Here is a 17,682-nt window from a genome sequence, read left to right as displayed (position 1 = left end):
GGTCTTCAATCTCTGGGCTGAGAGCCTTCCACTCAGTCCCCTTGACAGGTCTTCAATTCAGTGCCAGGAGCTTACATGAAGGAAAGGCATATGACCCATTGGAGATGGGCTGATCAAGGGGTAGTAACTAAGAATGAAGCTTTATTCAATCAGCGTCACCATTAGCATGGCCTACTTTGCGAAGGGCTTTGTGAGAACCGTAGTTCCTCACTGTCTGCGGCAATTCATGCCAACTGAATTCTCTTGGAAAAACTGGAAGAAATGTCTGTATAACCTGAGGTACCTTTCCACCCACCTAGAAGCTGAATCCCCATACCAGACCCAGTATGTTCCACAGAAGAGACTGAGACAGAGAGCTACCTCAGTCTCTTCTGTGGAACCTGATGTGGCTATTTCTAAGGATTGCCTAATGCCCTTAAGATACCTGAAGCTTTTGGAGAGAAAAATACCGCACTACACACACACACGTCTCTAAGGAAGGTCGTAGCCCACCATCTCTAGCTAGAACCCAGAACTGCAGATCATAGTGCCCCTCCCCTGATGTAATGGCTGACACAGTCTCAGGGGAACAGCAGCCATTGCCTGCATTTCTAACCTTTTACCAGCTTCCTTCCATGCCAAGGAGAGAACTAGGAACAAGAATACAGTAATATGATCTCCAATTAGCATAAAATAAAAACAACCCAGTCATGTTTTCCATGGGCTTTTCCAACCTCAAACTAAATGCATGAAGCCGGGAGAAAAATATAAAAATATATACACAGAACTATAAATACATATACTGTCTGTGTGTGTACAGCCACGCACCCTGACCCAGATGATTATCTGTCCCTAGGAAAACCGAGCAGCCTGATGCAGAAATCTGAGAATCTTCCCTTTCCAGAATGCAGTGTGAGTATGCACAGGAAGGGAAAGTATCCTGATCACTCGGTATGGAAGGGGTTAAGTCCTCAGCCATCCTATTCTAAAGTGATTTATGATGATGGGTAGTGTTTCAAAACTTTCCCCCACCCAAAGAACGGCCCTCCCCACCGAGTCCACTCTCAACGTGCTGAAATGGGAAGGAGGCGGCGTTTTGCTGATCTGTTAAATCCTTAGTGAAGTTTCCTTGATTTCCAGTGGCTGCTGTTGTTTGAGTTTGGTTTGGATCAAAACTGAGGTTGTCCTGGCATTCCTGGGACTGAATCCAGACAAGAGGAAGAAGAAAAGGAAGAAGAAGGAAAAGAGAAGGAAAAAAAGGTGGGGAGAAATAAAGGGAGGAGAGAGGCATAGGAAAAGAGAAAAAGCCTATTTTCAACATCACATTCCTGTGTTTTCCCTCAGCCTGGAAAACATATTAATCCCAGTGCTTTCACGCTCGGAAACAAAGGGACTAAGCCAGACTGTGGGGGAAAGGGTGATAAGAAGGACCCTGGAACTCTGAAGAGAGAAAAAAGTGGGATTCAGAAAGAGCTGGGGCTCCGCTTCAGGGGACGCCCTGTGTGCCGGTACAGGGATTGGGCACACACAGACACAAGGCTGAGCAGAACCTACAGAAAAATGGAGATGCAAAGACTTAAAAGGACAGCTCCTGTCACCTCATCCTACTTGTCAAGAAGGTAAAAAGACAGCCAAAAAGAAAAGAAGAAAGCAGCTGAGCCCTCAGGTCAGGACAGGCGACTCTGGTTGCTGAGCTGCAGCACACCCCAGCCTTGCAAAGGAGACAGAGGGTTGGGAGGAAACGTGTTTCATCTGGGAAACTGTCCTGGGACCACACTTCAGATTGCTCTTCAAGCCTTCTGCATTCCATCCCCATGAGCCACAGTGTAAGTGTGTAATCCTCTCTGTCTTTGGTGTGTTTGTATCTGTGTTGCTTGTTTGAGGAAATGCAATGGTAATGTTGTCATAAGTAATATGCTCAGTGTGCATTTTCTCTGGAGCATCAGAGAGTCAGTTGAAAGGGTGCAAGCATGCTGAATGGGGCACTGAGTTGGGTTTCCTGCTTAATGTAACTGTCTCTGCTAAGCACTGATAAATTACAGGGGCTTAAAAGTAACAGGATCTCATCCTATTTTCCATTCCCTGACCTCCCTCCTTCTTCTTCTCTAACCACCCCTTCCCCCAGCCCTTGGCCAAAATAGAGAAAGAGAAAATGCCCAGCTCTGTTTGCAATTAAATAATTTTTTTTCTTTTCTCCCCTTCCCCTCCCCTTTCGTCTTTTGACCTTGCTGCCTCCAAAAGTGGATTGCACAATGACATGGAGAATGGGACCCAGTTTTACCATGCTGTTGGCAGTGTGGCTGGTGTGTGGGTCAGAACCCCACCCTCAGGCGGTGCGTGGAGGGAGCCATGGAAGGCAGAAAGGGCCTCTGGTCTCCCCAGTCAACAGAAGGCCAGCTCGGTTGCTGAGGCACACGGGGAGGTCTCAGGGAATTGAGAGACCTGCTCTAGAAGAACGAAACCTTCAGCCTCTCCCAAGAAGGAGCAGTGTGCCTGTGTTGAGAATAGCTCCTGAAAAGGCCCCTCCAGTCCCACTAGGTATCCATGGGGCCCTGGTGAAACCTGAGCGGAGACCAGCAGCCCGGAGTTCTCCCCGTGAGATGGTCCGAGATGAGGGGTCCTCAGCTCGGTCAAGAATGCTGCGCTTCCCCTCTGGGTCCAGCTCTCCCAACATCCTTGCCAGCTTTGCAGGGAAGAACCGCGTGTGGGTCATCTCGGCGCCTCACGCTTCCGAAGGCTACTACCGCCTGATGATGAGCCTGCTGAAGGACGACGTGTACTGTGAGCTGGCGGAAAGGCACATCCAGCAGATAGTGCTGTTCCACCAGGCCGGCGAGGAAGGGGGCAAGGTTCGGAAGATCACCAGCGAGGGCCGGGTTCTGGAGCAGTCCCTGGACCCCAGCCTCATCCCAAAGCTGATGAGCTTCTTGAAGCTGGAGAAGGGGAAGTTCGGCATGGTGCTGTTGAAGAAGACGCTGCAGGTGGAAGAGCGCTACCCTTACCCAGTCAGGCTGGAGGCCATGTACGAGATCATCGACCAGGGTCCCATCCGCAGGATAGAGAAGATCAGGCAGAAGGGCTTTGTTCAAAAGTGTAAGGCCTCTGGGGTGGAGGGCCAGGTGGTGGAGGAGGGGAACAATGGTGGGGGCGCCGCGAGGCCAGGCCTGAGCAGTGAGAAGAGGAACGAAGACCTCAGGAGAGCACAAGTGCCACCCACCAGGGAGAGTCGGGCGAAGGTGTTGAGAAAACCGACCACCACGACAGCAACACCTCCACCACCTCCTCCCACCCCAAGGGTCACCACCCTGCCTCCGGCTCCAACCACAACAGTGACTCGCGCCACCTCGCGGGTGCCAACTGCGGCTGCCAGATCTACAACCACCACGGCCTTTCCGACCACCCAGAGGCCCTGGACCCCCCGGGTGCACCCCTTCTCCGATGCCCACAGGCCCCCAGCAACAGCAGAGGTGACTACTACCAGGAGTGCCGCAGCCCCAGAGAATCTGTACCCTGCACCCAGGAAGGAACAGCCAAGGGAGAGGCCACAGACCACCAGGAGGCCCAGCAAGGCCACCAGCTTTGAGAGCTTCACGGCGGCCTCTCCCACCCCCACCCCAGAGCACAGCAGCAGGGCTATGCCCGGCCGTCTCCGGGACAACCGCACAGACAGGCGCGAGCACGGCCACCGGGACCCCAACGTGGTGCCGGGTCCTCACAAGCCAGCCAAGGGGAAACTGCCCAAAAAGAAAGCCCAAGAGAAAATTCTCAGCAATGAGTATGAGGACAAGTATGACCCCAGCCGACCTACTGCCTCTCAGCTGGAGGAGGAGTTGCAGGTGGGGAACATTCCTCCCCAGAAGGCAAAGGAGTCTAAAAAGCATGAAAAGCTTGAGAAGCCCGAGAAGGAGAAGAAAAAAAAGGTGAAGAATGAGAAAGCAGAGAAGTTACTCAAAAGTGAAAAACAAGTGAAGAAGGACAAGGCCGAGAAAAAGAACAGGCCGGAGAAGGAGAAGAGCAAAAAGAAAAAAGCAGGTAAAACCGAGCAGGATGGCTACCTGAAACCCACCACAAAGTACTTCACTCAGAGTCCCAAGAAGTTGGTGACTGACCTGCTGGGCTCCTTTGAAGGCAAACGAAGACTCCTTGTAAGTAATCTTCTCCTTGGCATTGCTCTGTGGGATGAGGCAGGGAGTGTTCACGTTTAGTTTGTGGGTTTTCTAAAAGCACATTACTGGGTGGCAGACCATGGCTGAACCTGTGCCACGTCAAGAAGATCAGGAGGTGTGTCAGGGAAGGGCAGGCAGGCCAGCAGCCCTGTTGGGTTGGGTGCTCTATGCATCTTTTCTCACAAGAGTCAGAGTCTTTGGCCAGCGGACCTTGAACGTGAACTCAGGGAGGCACCTGTAGTCAGCTTCTTCCACACCCAGCAGCACCCATCCCCCACCTTTACTCTCCTCTCTTCCAAGGGATAGTTCTGGGCACAGCTCCATTTTACTAAGTTCAAAGAATAAAAAAAGAATGAAGTTCCTAAAATGCTATGCACTGACTCTGGACACAACTTAGAAAAGGGTTTATCTCTTCATAAGCTTAGAAACTGGAAGCATGTAGATGGGGAAATAACAAGGCTTCTCCTCTTTCCCCTAATTAGGTCTATATCAACAATTGGGAAACTCAAAGGCGGAAGTGAGGCAGCCTGTGTGGAGAGTAGGTGTAAGTGGGAGTGGGCAGAGGCTCTTTTTGGTGTGACCCTTATGAATGCTTTTACACCAGCTGGCTGAAACCTTTACCCCTTAAAGTCGGCCTCTTCTATCTCTACCCAACTAGTAAAAGGCCAAAAGGATGGCATGTGGGGAGTTGGAATAATTGTTCAAATTTCCAGTACTGAAGAGACACATCTGAACTTGGAGTCCAGATGTCAGTTTCCCTGAGACTCTATAAAATAAGCATGAGTATGTGTGTGTGTGTGTGTGCGCGCGCGCGAGTGTAATAAAGGAGACAAGCAGTCCTTCCTTCTGCTTTGCCTCAGTTTCTGAGTGCCACTAGAATTGAGCGAGTCGCTGTCTCTTTGGCCATTACTTACCACCATCCAAAGAGTAATAGTAGTATCTATGCAAAGCCCAGGAAAAAGGTTTTGGACAGGAACAAGCCCCATCCTAAATGTAAGGGCAGTTCTCATAAGCAATGTCTCCTCTCCAAGTCTCCTTACCCACTCTTTTAGTGCCCTTCCAAGGCTTTACCCCTCGCTTCATAACGCTATCATTTTATCCCAGGCTGTCAAAGAGGAAAGTATGATACAATTGCTTCAGAGGAAAAAGTCAGTAAATGAGTGTTGGGTAACATGAATCAGGATTGATTCTCTCAGACAGCCGGCTGGGAGGGAGCCCTCTCCCGCCACTGAGGATATCGTCTATCCTCCCGAAGACACAAGGTGACTCCATGCCCTGCATTTTCCTCACCAGAAGCGATAGACACTCTTCTCTCAAGGCATGTCTCTGAGGATGCTTTAGCTTTCTTCCAGTCTGGCCTAAGTTTGGATGAATAATCTGACCCAGAGAGACTCTGGTGCCTATTTATCTGTAGTGGTTTCAGAAAGTTTAGATGTGCATTTGGAATGTTATTCAGAGCAGAGTCCCTTGTGGTATTTATCATGGGTGGGGCATGTCCCCAAATTCTCTTAGCTGTTCCATCAATAGCATATTTCTGTGTTAGAACAAAACCTAAGTTTGATTGATTCTACAGGTTGTTTGTTTGTGCGTGTTTTATTTTTTTGTGTATTATTACTTGTTTTAATCAAAGCCTTAAAGTAACTGTATAAACTCAGGTTAGCAGAAAATAGGCTGTCACAGTAGTTTAACAGTTACTTGTATTCCCAGAGTACATACATTTAAGTGGGAATGTCCCACTAAGAACCAAAAAAATCGCTGATTTTAGAGTCTGCCTGGTACTTGAATGTTTGCTAGAGAACCCACGGGGGAAAACTGCTGTCTGGGCTGTGGAAAAGCATTAGCAGGGTGCTCTGTTGCCTGCCTCCTGAGCACCTGGGACTTTATTCCGCCTGTTAAAACACATCACCCAACCCTGGCCATTTCGCCAACAGGGCAGGCAAAGTGTTCCTTGCGGTCAGGTTTTAACCAGGGGGGAATAATCATGGGTAAACTGTCAGGATTGTAACGGTGCACCAATTGGTAAATACTTCCATTACTGCTAGTTTGTGAGTCAAAAGAAAGGGGTTTTCATACATAGCCCTGATATTAGTCATGCCTTTTATTTCTCTCCCTTTCTCTCCACTCCCTTAGTCAGGGATTTGAAAGCCCAGCTGGGTCTTTTCTGCTTTTAACAGTATCCCTGATCATAAATTTCTAGCAAATGAAACTCAAATGACAGCTTCTGCTGATGTCATGTGAGGCAAAACAGAAGCCAGCTGGGACTGCTCATGGCAATGTTGCTCTTGGTGGCTGGTGAGAGAACCGGGCTTGTTATTACAAAGAAAGCCCCAACAAGAGGCATTTCAGCCTTGCAGTCCCACATGTGCCCGGGATTGCACACGTGGGATGACCGATGATCACATCAGAAACGTGTTTTCTGAAGAGCTGATGACATCTAAATAAGAATGGGTTACAAAAGACAAGATAAAATAAAGGTGGTGCAATACCAAACGATGGGAGAAAAAGACTGTTTGACCAGACAGAGGGGAGGCTTGTGTTTCTGGGTGAAAGAACTAGTTGGTTCCATTTATCAACTTTTCCACTCATTTTTCCCATCAAACATGGCCAATGTTATTCAGGAAGCTTGGTGATTCAATTAATATTCATTAAGGCTCAGCACTCTCCAAGCTGCTCAAGTGCGGCTGACACCATATACCTCTCCCTGGCCTCAGCCTAAGCCAGCGTGCTCAAACTTAAAGAGGTTCACATTCCAAGAAACTGTGCAGGCCTTTGAGCTTATCTTTCCAGCTTTTCAGTAACCTGGTGCCCTGTTACAATTTATCATAAACCTCTGATACTTGGCATTTATTAATATCATTCTTCAGATGTGAAAACATAATCACATAGCCTCTACTTAGCAATGACTTAGAGACACACTGGCAGCAATGGTATAGATTGTGGCTGGGTGGGTGGAACCCTAGAACTCCTTCACAGCCCCTGCGTCTCAGTCTGTCAATGCAAAGGAGCAGGCCCTGCCAGGGGCTTTTCGAGACCGTGTGGTTTAATTTTCATGACAATGCTGTGAAGATCTCCATTTTACAGACAGAAGTTTCTCAAGGTGTGTAGTTAATATATGGCAAAACCAGAATTAGAACTCACGTCATTTGATTTAAAGCTCGTGCTCAAGCCATTCCCCCATTCTGCATTCCTGAATAGGCGCATATGCCACAAAGCAGAGGGGAAACTGAGACATTTTCCTGTTAGTTAATCAACACAGATATTTAAACATTCATTTTAAACCTCGAATTGCTCGGATCAATGGTAAGACACATCAGTTGTCAACATTTTGTGCTGAGCACCGATGTAGAGTTTCTCCCTTGAAAACAGGCTGGTTCTCTGCACCTCCATTCTCTGGCTTTCCTGGCAGTCGGTCAAGAGCAATAGATTGAATCCAGTTAACCCAGTCCCTCAGGCTGGCTGCTGCCAGTTTAGGGGTGACGGTGGTGAGAATACAGATAAGCTGTTCATCACTTAAACATTGGACTATGTGGAGTATAGCTGACGAGCCATCATTTTGTGCCGTGAGAATCTACCTACTTGTCAATTAACAAGTGCTGAATTGCAGAGATTCAAGTTCAAGTTTAAGGATTCTTTGGAGACTGAATCTCCTATAATTCAGGTGGGTTAATATTTTAAACCTTACTTCAGTAATCTGGTCATGAGCAACAATCTACTTATTTGATTTAATTTTAGAAAAGGATATAAAGCTCTGATTTACTAAGACAAACCTCTAGCTTAAATGTTATTTTTTAGAATCCTGTAAAAATCTAGTCTTTTGAGCCTAACACAGTGTGTAGAATAATCTGAGGTTTAAAACCCTTTCCCCACAGCATTGCCCAGTCCTGTTTGCTCCCTTGATTAATGCAAACTGGCTTAATTATACTCCGAGGCTCCTTGTGCCAACACGCTGTCAGGACAGAAACATAAAAAAGAGCACAACACAGCTCTTAAGTTCATGAGACACACCCTGCTTTATCACCATCAAAGCGGAAAGAGGTCAAGTACCAGACCGTAATGTTTACCGAGAAGTTCTAGGTGCTCTCTTTAGGAAGAAAGGATCGGAAATGGGACAGAGATGTCAATACACAGAGATGTCAATACACAGGGAAAAAATCCTTGAAATACATTCAGATGATGAGGCTCCTCTACTCTTTACTTTCCCTGATGTACACTTGAGGAACACATTGAACCCGCTGGTCTGTGGGCTGCAGCTGGACAGTCGTAGGCAGAGGTGATCATCGTGTTTCTGAGTGGCTCCCCTCTCCTGGCTGGAGCGGTCCACGTAACCTGAGGAATGGGGGCCAGAGTCTGCTCTCCAACAATGGGCACGGCAGTGGTAGGGGCTGGGGCTTCAGTGCCTTGAAGAACTTAGGGGAGGTGTGACATAAACATAAAATATAATAGTAAATCAAGGAAATACATACATTCCAAGTGAACAGCGCAGACCATAAGAACAGTGATTATAAGAAAGAAGCGAACACTGAGGGCTGGAAAAGACTTTAGGGAGGACCCTGCATTTGCAGAATGACCAAGTATCAGATAAGGTGGTGGGGACAGCAGGGCTTTCTGGGTGGGAGGGTCACACAGGCCAAGGCAGAGGAAGGAATGTGGGTGAACTACACAGAGGCGACATACATGTATTATACTCGGGTGCACAGCCTTACATACATATTTTATTTATTTTCGCTCAGTTCTCACTACTTTTGAGGTTGGCAAGGAAGTTGTTCCAGTGTGAAGATGGGAAATCTAAGGTTCATAAGGTTAAAGGACCCTGTTAAGGCTACAAGGAAGCCAGGGGTTGAATAAGGATTAAATGCAGGCCCTTCAACTTTAACTATAATCACCCCTTCTCTGTGCCACTCTGCCAAGGTTTCTTTTATTTCATAATTTAGGATGGTCTGGCTACTGGGTAAAGGGGGCACATAAGGGGAAACAGGAGGAAAGGTTAGCAAGAGAGAGAGCCTGGAGCCAGATCACTGAGCGACAGAGCTGGGAAAAGAGTCTGCAAGACCAGTGTCAGTCACCTCATGGGGGTTAAGGCACCTTGGGCAAAAGTCCCGAGGTGAAAATGAACATTAGAGCTCTTTATTTATTTTAGTGTAATTTCTACTGAATATCCAGTGGCCTAAGACTACTGTGTTCAGAGATGCCTGGGAGAAACTTCCAGATGGGGGAGGATGAGGTTCTGTATGATTATGTATTGTCTGAAATTCTCAATTATGTACAAGGGGAAGAAGGAGACCAGAGGAAGTTTTGAGGACTCCTGAAATCTTGGCATATCATGGTCTGTCCGTGGACTTTAAAGGTCCATGGCGAAGTAGGAGATGAATAAGACAGAGCCAATGTATTGGTCTGAAGTTACAGAGACAGGCATTATCAGTCAGTCAGCTTCTGGACGGCTGTGCCCTGGAGACTCCTCTCAATATGGGCTTATCCTCCATTTATAAGAGGGTGTCCAAATCATTACCAGTAAATCTTACCTTAGTTTTTGACTATTTTGTGTTCTCACTAAAGCATTCATTTTACTTATTTCAAAATAGTATGTTTGTAAGCAAATAGTCGGAAAGAAAAACATAAAGCATACCAACTGAAAATAAAACTCTAAAATTTGGGCTACCATAAACTCCTAAAGAAATATTTTCAGATGTAATATAGCTAATTAAAAACTAACAAATGAAAAAATACCATTAATATTTCTTTTTATAGCCATCTTAAATCTTTTTTATTTATTTATTTTTAATTGTATTTTTTGGCATTACCATTTAGTCCCCTTATACCTGCCCCCAGCGCCACCAGCTTAATTATTTTTTAAGGCTAAGTATGAGTCAATGAACAAATTAGAGAAAATTTGATTGTTTTTCTTTTTGGGCAATTACATTTCTAAAACAGTTTCTACCCATCATGTCCATCTGAACAAGCATATTAACATGAAATTAAAAGTAAGTGAAATCATGTCTACTTAAGAAATAACAACCTGAAAAAAATATATAACTTTATCCCAGAAGGCCTTTGCTAATGTTCCACTCAAAAGCTACTGAACACATCTTGGTTTCCGCGAGGGGTAGTATTTTTGCCACGTATGGAGAATTACTAGAAGGAAAAACTCTCAGGAAACCATGCACACATCTCTGACAGAGAAAGTAAGAAGCAGGACCAGGCGGGGATCAGATATTAACCATTCTGAGAAAGAATTTGAAAGAGGTTACAACATGGTGACTTCCCCTCTGAGAAATGCCATGTGGCAGACTTCAGAATTATTTTTTAAGCTTCGATTTATTTTATAAAGTAGAGAAGTGGTTAATAGATTTGAATGTAGTCAAATGGGAGAACATGGATAGAGGCTGGCCTCTGAGCCCAATGATGAGTCAGCAAAGGATGAATAGACAGTGTTCACTGCAGACATCAGCCACGGAATGTTCCAGAGTGCCCAAGACCTGGCTATGAAACTCTCTCAACCCTGTGAGACATGAAAGGATAGTAGTAACCACTCAATTTACGAATGTCAGAGCCCCAATTAGGATAATGAAGATTAAAATGAGGGAAGGGAGGCAGCACCTACTGCACAACGCGCCTGCCGAGTGTCTGCAGTGCACACGACAGCCTCGCACAACCGGCACTGCTGTGCAGAGGTCACAGCTGAGGAGCCGAGGCACGTGGAGACGAGTAAGGAAGGTAAATAGTGGAAATGACCAGAAAACTATAGGCTGTCTGAAGCCATTTAAAAATAAGTCTTTTCCAAACAGTCTTTGGCCCTAATTATGCTAATTGTCCAACAAAACGATCTAGCCTAGTTTAGTTTAGCTTAGCTTAACTTAGTTGAGTTTAATTTTGGTGGCAGTCCCTCCCAGCCCCCTCTTCCAAATCATCCCTTTGGATTTTACCCCAGTGGAAAGTTACCACTGTGAACTAACATGTGCTTGCCTCCGCTCGCCTGCAGCTGATCACGGCTCCTAAGGTGGAGAACAACATGTACGTGCAGCAGCGAGACGAATACCTGGAAAGTTTCTGCAAGATGGCCACCAGGAGAGTCTCCGTGATCACCATCTTCGGCCCTGTCAACAACAGCACCATGAAAATCGACCACTTCCAGCTAGGTTCTCTTAACCATCTTCATTACATTTTGTTCTTCTCATAGCTAAGGTGGGACAAATCTCATGGGGAAGGTCAGTGGGGAATCACAAGGAAACTTCTGGTATCCAGAGGGCTCTTTCCTTGTGGCAGCCAAGGTCAGTTTGCCTGACATTATATTTACATAACCATTCCAGATGGTTCTGGTTTAAGCTTTTGGCACTTCAAAATGAAAAATATGCAAGCACTCTGTGGTCTGAGAGTCAGTAAAGTGGAGAAACAAGAGAGAAGTGATATGGTGGGGGGAAAACCAGATAGGTGTTCAGATACTTTCTTCTGGACTTCTTGCCTGTGAGTGACATCATCTGATCTTCTTGCAGCCTTTAGGCTACAGGTGACTGACACATGGGGACCTGCCAGACCCTTGGAAGTACTTGACTCTGGCAAGGCTGGGGAGGGAATTAACCAGGGCTGAAAGAAACTGTTAAGATAAATGAAAAGTCACTGAAAATGTGGACTGAACTATGCCCAAGTCCTTTTGGAGAGCAGAAGAATTTGGCTGAGTGTAGAGTTTTCACAATTTTTCATATTAACGATGCGTGTGAGACTCTCGAGGCATCAGCTCAGCACTGGGCAGCTGAGATCGAGCTCATTGCGGGTCTCCCGGGAACGTGGCAAAACTGACTGTAAGTAGTTAAGCTTCATCATCAGAAGCCCCAAATCTACCCTGCCCATTTCTTTTATAATTTTTACATCTATAAGGCTTTCATTTTTATTGAAACAAACTTTTTTTCTTACATGCATTTTCTACTTTTTTATTCTCATTGAACTATAATGAAAATCTTTCACATTCTACCATTTTATTCTGCATAATTATCATAAAATATATTATATCTGAAAACATCTGAAAGAATACACCATTAAAACATACTTCCCATTAGTTAACACTTAACTTCAATATATATAACATGTTATCTCACAGGTTTTTCTGTCATGTGATCTTGGTATAATTGAACACATATTGTAATTATGTCATGATAATGTCAATTTGATTTTTAATACGGTCTTGCTTGCTAAATTATACTTTTTGTTGTGGTAAAAACACAGTATGAGATCTACCCCCTAATTTTCGTGCATAGTGCAGTATTGCTGACCTCAGGCACATACTGTAGGTCTCTAGAATTTCCTCAGGTAGGAAGTTTCCGTTATGCATGCATTCTCTTCTGTTAGCCCAACTTCCCCTGATGTAGATCCAAAGGATAATAAGTAGCATCCTTTCCAAAGCCCTACCTTAAATCACGGCAGATCAGTGACTTACCTGTGGGTGTGCTGTGTGTGTGTTTGGAAGGGGGAACAACAACAACAAAATGTCCATTCTTTAACCAAACAACAATAATCGTACAAACAGAGACACAAAAGAAGTTCTGGAGTCAAACAAACCGCTTCAAAAACACAGTCATAACTTCTTTGTTGAGTGACCTTAGCCAAGCAACTTCCTCAGTCTCAGCTTAGAACATAGTTATATGTGTTTCCTGGTCATGGAGAGGATAGTAAGGTAATATACGTAAATACCCGCCACGTCGTGAGCACTGTTACTGTGGTCACCACCACCACCATTTGTTCTGGCAGGCTTCTGGAGATTGGTGAGCTGTCACAGAGATTACAGTGCCTGTAACTGAAAAATGCTTGTAATTGCTTTCTGCTAATTACAGAACGTTGACAGTGAACTCTCAAACTGCTCTTCAAGCATCACTCCCAGTGACAATACTACAAAGCCACATGTTCTGTGGTTACTGGGATTCAACCATTTGCTTCCTGGATTTTCAAATAGTAGCATGAGCCAGTGAACTCAATTATAATCCAGATGTCTAGAGAGGAAGTAGGTGTTCAGTCCAGTGCAGGAACGGGTTCTGGCTGGTGGTGAAAATTCTCCATCACCAGGTGTTCCCAGTGTCAAATGTGGTAACCACCAACTCTCACACACACACAAATTCTCATTCCTATGGCAGGGATGTTTGGAAACATCATTATATGTCCCACCTCACCCTCTGTGTGTTTCTGTTATAAGCATCTAGAGCTGCCTTGGCAAAATTTTAGCATTAATTCTTCTGTTTTCTAGACATCTGGATTGAATATGAACTGTAGAGGGACTGGGATTTTCTTTTTTGCCCTTTTAGAAATCGGGTATTGTGATTTGGGTGTTTGCCTCTCATTGAATGGCAGCTTGGACACGGTTTGCGGCGCCTTTTATCTTGTTCCTCATCTAAATCCTGGAAGGCCTTTCTGTCCTGTGTCATGTCCCAGGTTACCCTTATGGGAAAGGCTGTGTAGTATTTTCGGCCAGGACTGGGAGTCAGCCATGGGAAAATAGGAATTGGCGGGCTCCGTGGTCTCAGTAAACCAAACTCCAGCCTTGACTGATTTTCAGCTGGAAATCTATCAGACGGCCTTGCTTTCCTTAAAAATAAATCAAGTACTCTGTACTCTTCCAGACTTCTACTGGGCCTGAACAGTAGAGGCCCACATACAATTACAGTGTGAGCTATCCTCCTGCCTGTTCCATCTTGTTAAGTGTGTGTGAACTGTAGATAATAAACCTATAAATACCAGGGAAGCTACCTGAAGATTTGAGGCATTAGCTTAACAAAAGTTGTTCAGACTTGAGCAAATGCCAGTGCAGAACAAGCCCATCTGTTTTTGCAAGCCCAGAGTGTATTACATGAGGAGGGTCAGAGTGACCTAACACATAATAACATTCTGAATTGTGAGTAGTGTTTGAAATGACGATCTAGGATGGGGATATTGGTGCATATGTCAGGAAGATGGATTATAGACAAAGTCTGTCAGACAGGAGGAAGTTACTGGCTAATGGTACTTTATTGAAGAATGAAAAGAGAATGAGGGGGAAATGCAGCAAGTATGTTTCTTGGCAAAATAGAAGAGTTCGAAGATAATCGATAAAAGGGGAGGTGGAAAAGTTGATGGAGGTAGAACGTGGCAAGCAGGAGAGAAAGTATGAAATGCATACTTACTCACGCGTATGAAATGCATAGGTGAATTTCTAAAGCAACTTTTGTGAGTACGATAGAATACATTTTAGCATCAAATACTCTGTCTTTGATCCTGTTATTATGAAGAAAATTATTATGAAGAAAAGACAAGCTTCACACCCATTAGGATCAATAAAAATGCAGAAATGCTGCTTTCCCTCTGGAGCACCTGAAAAGTTGACCTTTGCCCCCACTCCTCTGCTTGTCACGGTGACACTGTCCGGCAGCTGCCTTCCCTAGACCCTGCCACTCTGTGCTGGGAGGCGGGGCCCGGTGAGTGGTCCCATTTCCAGCACTGGCTGCAGTGTCCTTCTGTGTTTATTCAGTGTTTGATTATTGATCACTCTGCCCCAGAGGCTAGACAGGCTGTCCCCTGACTTGCTCAGCCATCCCATTGCACTGCCCTCAGCTGCCTCTAGCATCAAGTGTATCAGTGTCAAGAGCAGCCCCTGGCAACCAAGGCGTGTAAAGTGCCTAATAAATCAAACATTTGGAGTATTTGAAGAATGTGGTGGAGGAATAAGCTCTTCCAGTTGCAGTCATCAAAAAAGATACTGCCTATGTCAGAGTTTTGAAAGGTTGGTGAATTTAATGCAGGTGCCTGGAAACGGAGTAGATTTTTTTGGTATGTGATGACTCCATCAAGGTACTTTTTGTTTTTACTTATTTTTTAAAAAATAATACATTTTTTGGATCCCAACGTCAGAGCTGCGTAAAAAGGTATACACAGACAAGTCCTACACCCACTTCTGACCCTTCACCCTGCTTCTCTCTGCACCCATGTGTATTTTTATGATTTCTTATTTATTCATTTAGTGCTTTTTTGTACAGATACAAATAAATATAAATACTTATATTCCCCTTCCTTTTATACAAAATACAGTATATTATATATGCTGCACTTTGCTGTTTTCAATTAAATATATTTTTGGATATCTTTCCTTATAAGCTTATAGACATCTTTCATGTTTTTTATTAACCCATTGCGAGACTGATTCTACCATCGTTTATTTAACCAACTCTCTTACTGATAAACACTTGGATTGTTTTCAGTATTTTGTTATAAACAATTTTAACTATTAAGATTAATTACCGTGTACATTTGTCATTCTGTGTATATGGGTACATATTTACAGTAGATTTTTAGAAGTAGGATTGTTAGACCAAATGGAAAGTGTATTTAGTTTTGGTAGATATCGATAGACTTCTCTCTATACAAGTTGTATCATTTTACAGTCCCACCAGCAATGTACAAACGTCTATTTCTCCAAAGCTCTATGTGGAGTGTTTGATCAAACTTGTGAATGATTTTAGCCAATGTAGTATGTGAAAATTGGTGTTGTAGTGTAGTGTTGGGTTGCATTTCTCTTTTTATGAGTAAGACTGAACATCTTTTTATATTATTAAGGAGCATTTATATTTTGTTTTTAGTGTCCTTTGCCCACTTTTCTGTTGCGTTGGTACAATTTGCTCCCTTCCTGGGGTTGGTGACAGGTTGGTTCCCTGGGAAACAGACTCTGAGACTTTTATAAACTAGAATAAAAACCCAGACTCTCAGGTACCCTCCTCACTCCAAGATACTGACTCCGCTTGGGAATGAGGTCCAGGAATCTCTTTTCAAAAATGTTGCTGAAGTGATTCTGATTTGTAGGTAGGTTTAGTCTAGAGCAGAAGGTTCAGGGTAGGACAGAAGGGAAGAGAGGACCAGAAATGTAGGTTGACTCTCATCTGATGGGTTTGGATCCAAGGATTGTAATTTTAACCTCAACTCAAAGTGATTGTGATGAAGGTAGACAGTGGGCCATACTTTGAAAAAGTGCTAGAAGAGATAAGGGACTTGCAAAGCAATGGGAGAAACTCAAGTGGTCCAGGGACATTGGTAGCATGGCCTGGACTTAGGAATGAGGGGGTGGGATGAGGAGAAACCATAGATATTACAGAGAAGAAGCAGTCACAGATGAAAGCTTCAAATATAATGCCCAAAACAATTGATGTTTACCAAATTGTAACTGAAGCAGAATTTTTTTTTCAGTGTCATTGCTGTTTATGGTCAGGCTTAGAAGAGCAAATTTGTGAAGAAATTTCCTACTACCTGAATTTGGGAGTTGGAATTCTTAAAAGATGGAGAACCAGACAAATGTCTTACAAGTAGGGCCAGTCCTTAGTAACACTCTGCAGAGGTCGCCCTTCCCTGCTGTCCCTCTTCAGCAGTCTTAGGTCTCGGGCAGGCTGTGTGGAATGACCTAAATCCACCAAATGGGCTTGAATCTGTGAATCATTTTAGCTGGATCAGAACCAGATGAACAGTTTATATAGGAAGCTTCCAAAGAATGTTTGCTTCTAAGCCGTGCAACCCTTGATGAAGACTACAGAGCTTTGGAAAAACAAGAAGCTGCCAAACTTATGTTGCTTTCCCAGAGAACCTCTTGTTCACCCAGCCCTGATTTAGACAGTGCAGAGTGTAACAGAGACCTGTGGCAGGAGCAGGCAGCTGGGGGCAGGAGCTGGCCTCACATGCACCTCCCTCAGCACTCAGCCAGGGGTGGACTTCGTCTTGCCATAGAGTGGCCACCACCCTACTTGGATCGAGTGCCTATCAGTGCTTTTACTGTTTTTCTTTGGCAGATTCTGCTGCTCAGCACTAACATTCATTTGGGATGTAGTTATTTCTGTAAGCTGGGAGTGCAAAATGTGTTGTTTCCAATGTTCAGTCAAAACAGTTCAGAAAAAATTTTAGTTGAAAAGAAAAACCAGAGCATGAAATTGATTTCTTGCCATATCCTTGTAGAACAAAGTTTGCCTTAAATCTTGGTCCTGGGTCCTCTCTATCCTTGAGTGTGACATATTTTGGTAAAGTCGACAGAGTACTCAAAAGGAATGAAGTCATTTTATTCTAATCCCAACCCTTACTCTGTTATTAACTAGCAATGTGAACTTGAGCAAGTTGCTTCCTTCCTAGGATCGGTGACAGGTTGGTTCCCTGGGAAACAGACTCTGAGACTTTGAGATTTGCCTGCAGAAAGTTAATGAGGAGCAATACCAATGAGGGATAGTAGATGACAGAGGGAGAATTTGAATTGCAGTGCCGTTGACCCCTCAGAGTTGTTCACTTGGAGGTAAGGAGAACAGCATTTATATCTACACCTCCCCAAACACACACACACTGCATCAACCATTGAATATAGGCTGTCTCCTAGTATGGGTGTAACTTGGGGCAAGGCAGCTCCTCTTTAAGGAGTACAGGTTTCAGAGGGACTCAGCCATGCACATTCGCAGCAGCCTTCATCTGACAGCAGGGTCTGGACTGCACACCACAGCATGCACTACATATTGTTCCTTAGTTTCAGCCTCAGTAAGGTGACGGGGTTGGGCCTGATAAT

General features: G+C 44.6%; 1 protein-coding gene across 1 annotated transcript in view; it reads left to right on the top strand.

Moving 5' to 3' along the window:
- The first annotated feature begins 1,026 nt into the window (after nt 1–1,026).
- CCDC80 (coiled-coil domain containing 80) overlaps nt 1,027–17,682 on the top strand; it is a 34,921-nt gene continuing 18,265 nt past the window's right edge. The window contains exons 1-3 of the mRNA XM_024578179.4: nt 1,027–1,805; nt 2,221–4,124; nt 11,122–11,278. Of these exons, the coding sequence (XP_024433947.2) occupies nt 2,232–4,124; nt 11,122–11,278 (2,050 nt within the window). The 5' untranslated portion in view covers nt 1,027–1,805; nt 2,221–2,231. The remainder of the gene's footprint in view (nt 1,806–2,220; nt 4,125–11,121; nt 11,279–17,682) is intronic.

This window comes from Desmodus rotundus, chromosome 2 (assembly GCF_022682495.2).
Source record: "Desmodus rotundus isolate HL8 chromosome 2, HLdesRot8A.1, whole genome shotgun sequence".
NCBI classification, from domain to species: Eukaryota; Metazoa; Chordata; class Mammalia; order Chiroptera; family Phyllostomidae; genus Desmodus; species Desmodus rotundus.
The sequence above is the reverse complement of the archived record's forward strand: the minus strand, read 5'-3'. Positions and strand labels throughout refer to the sequence as shown.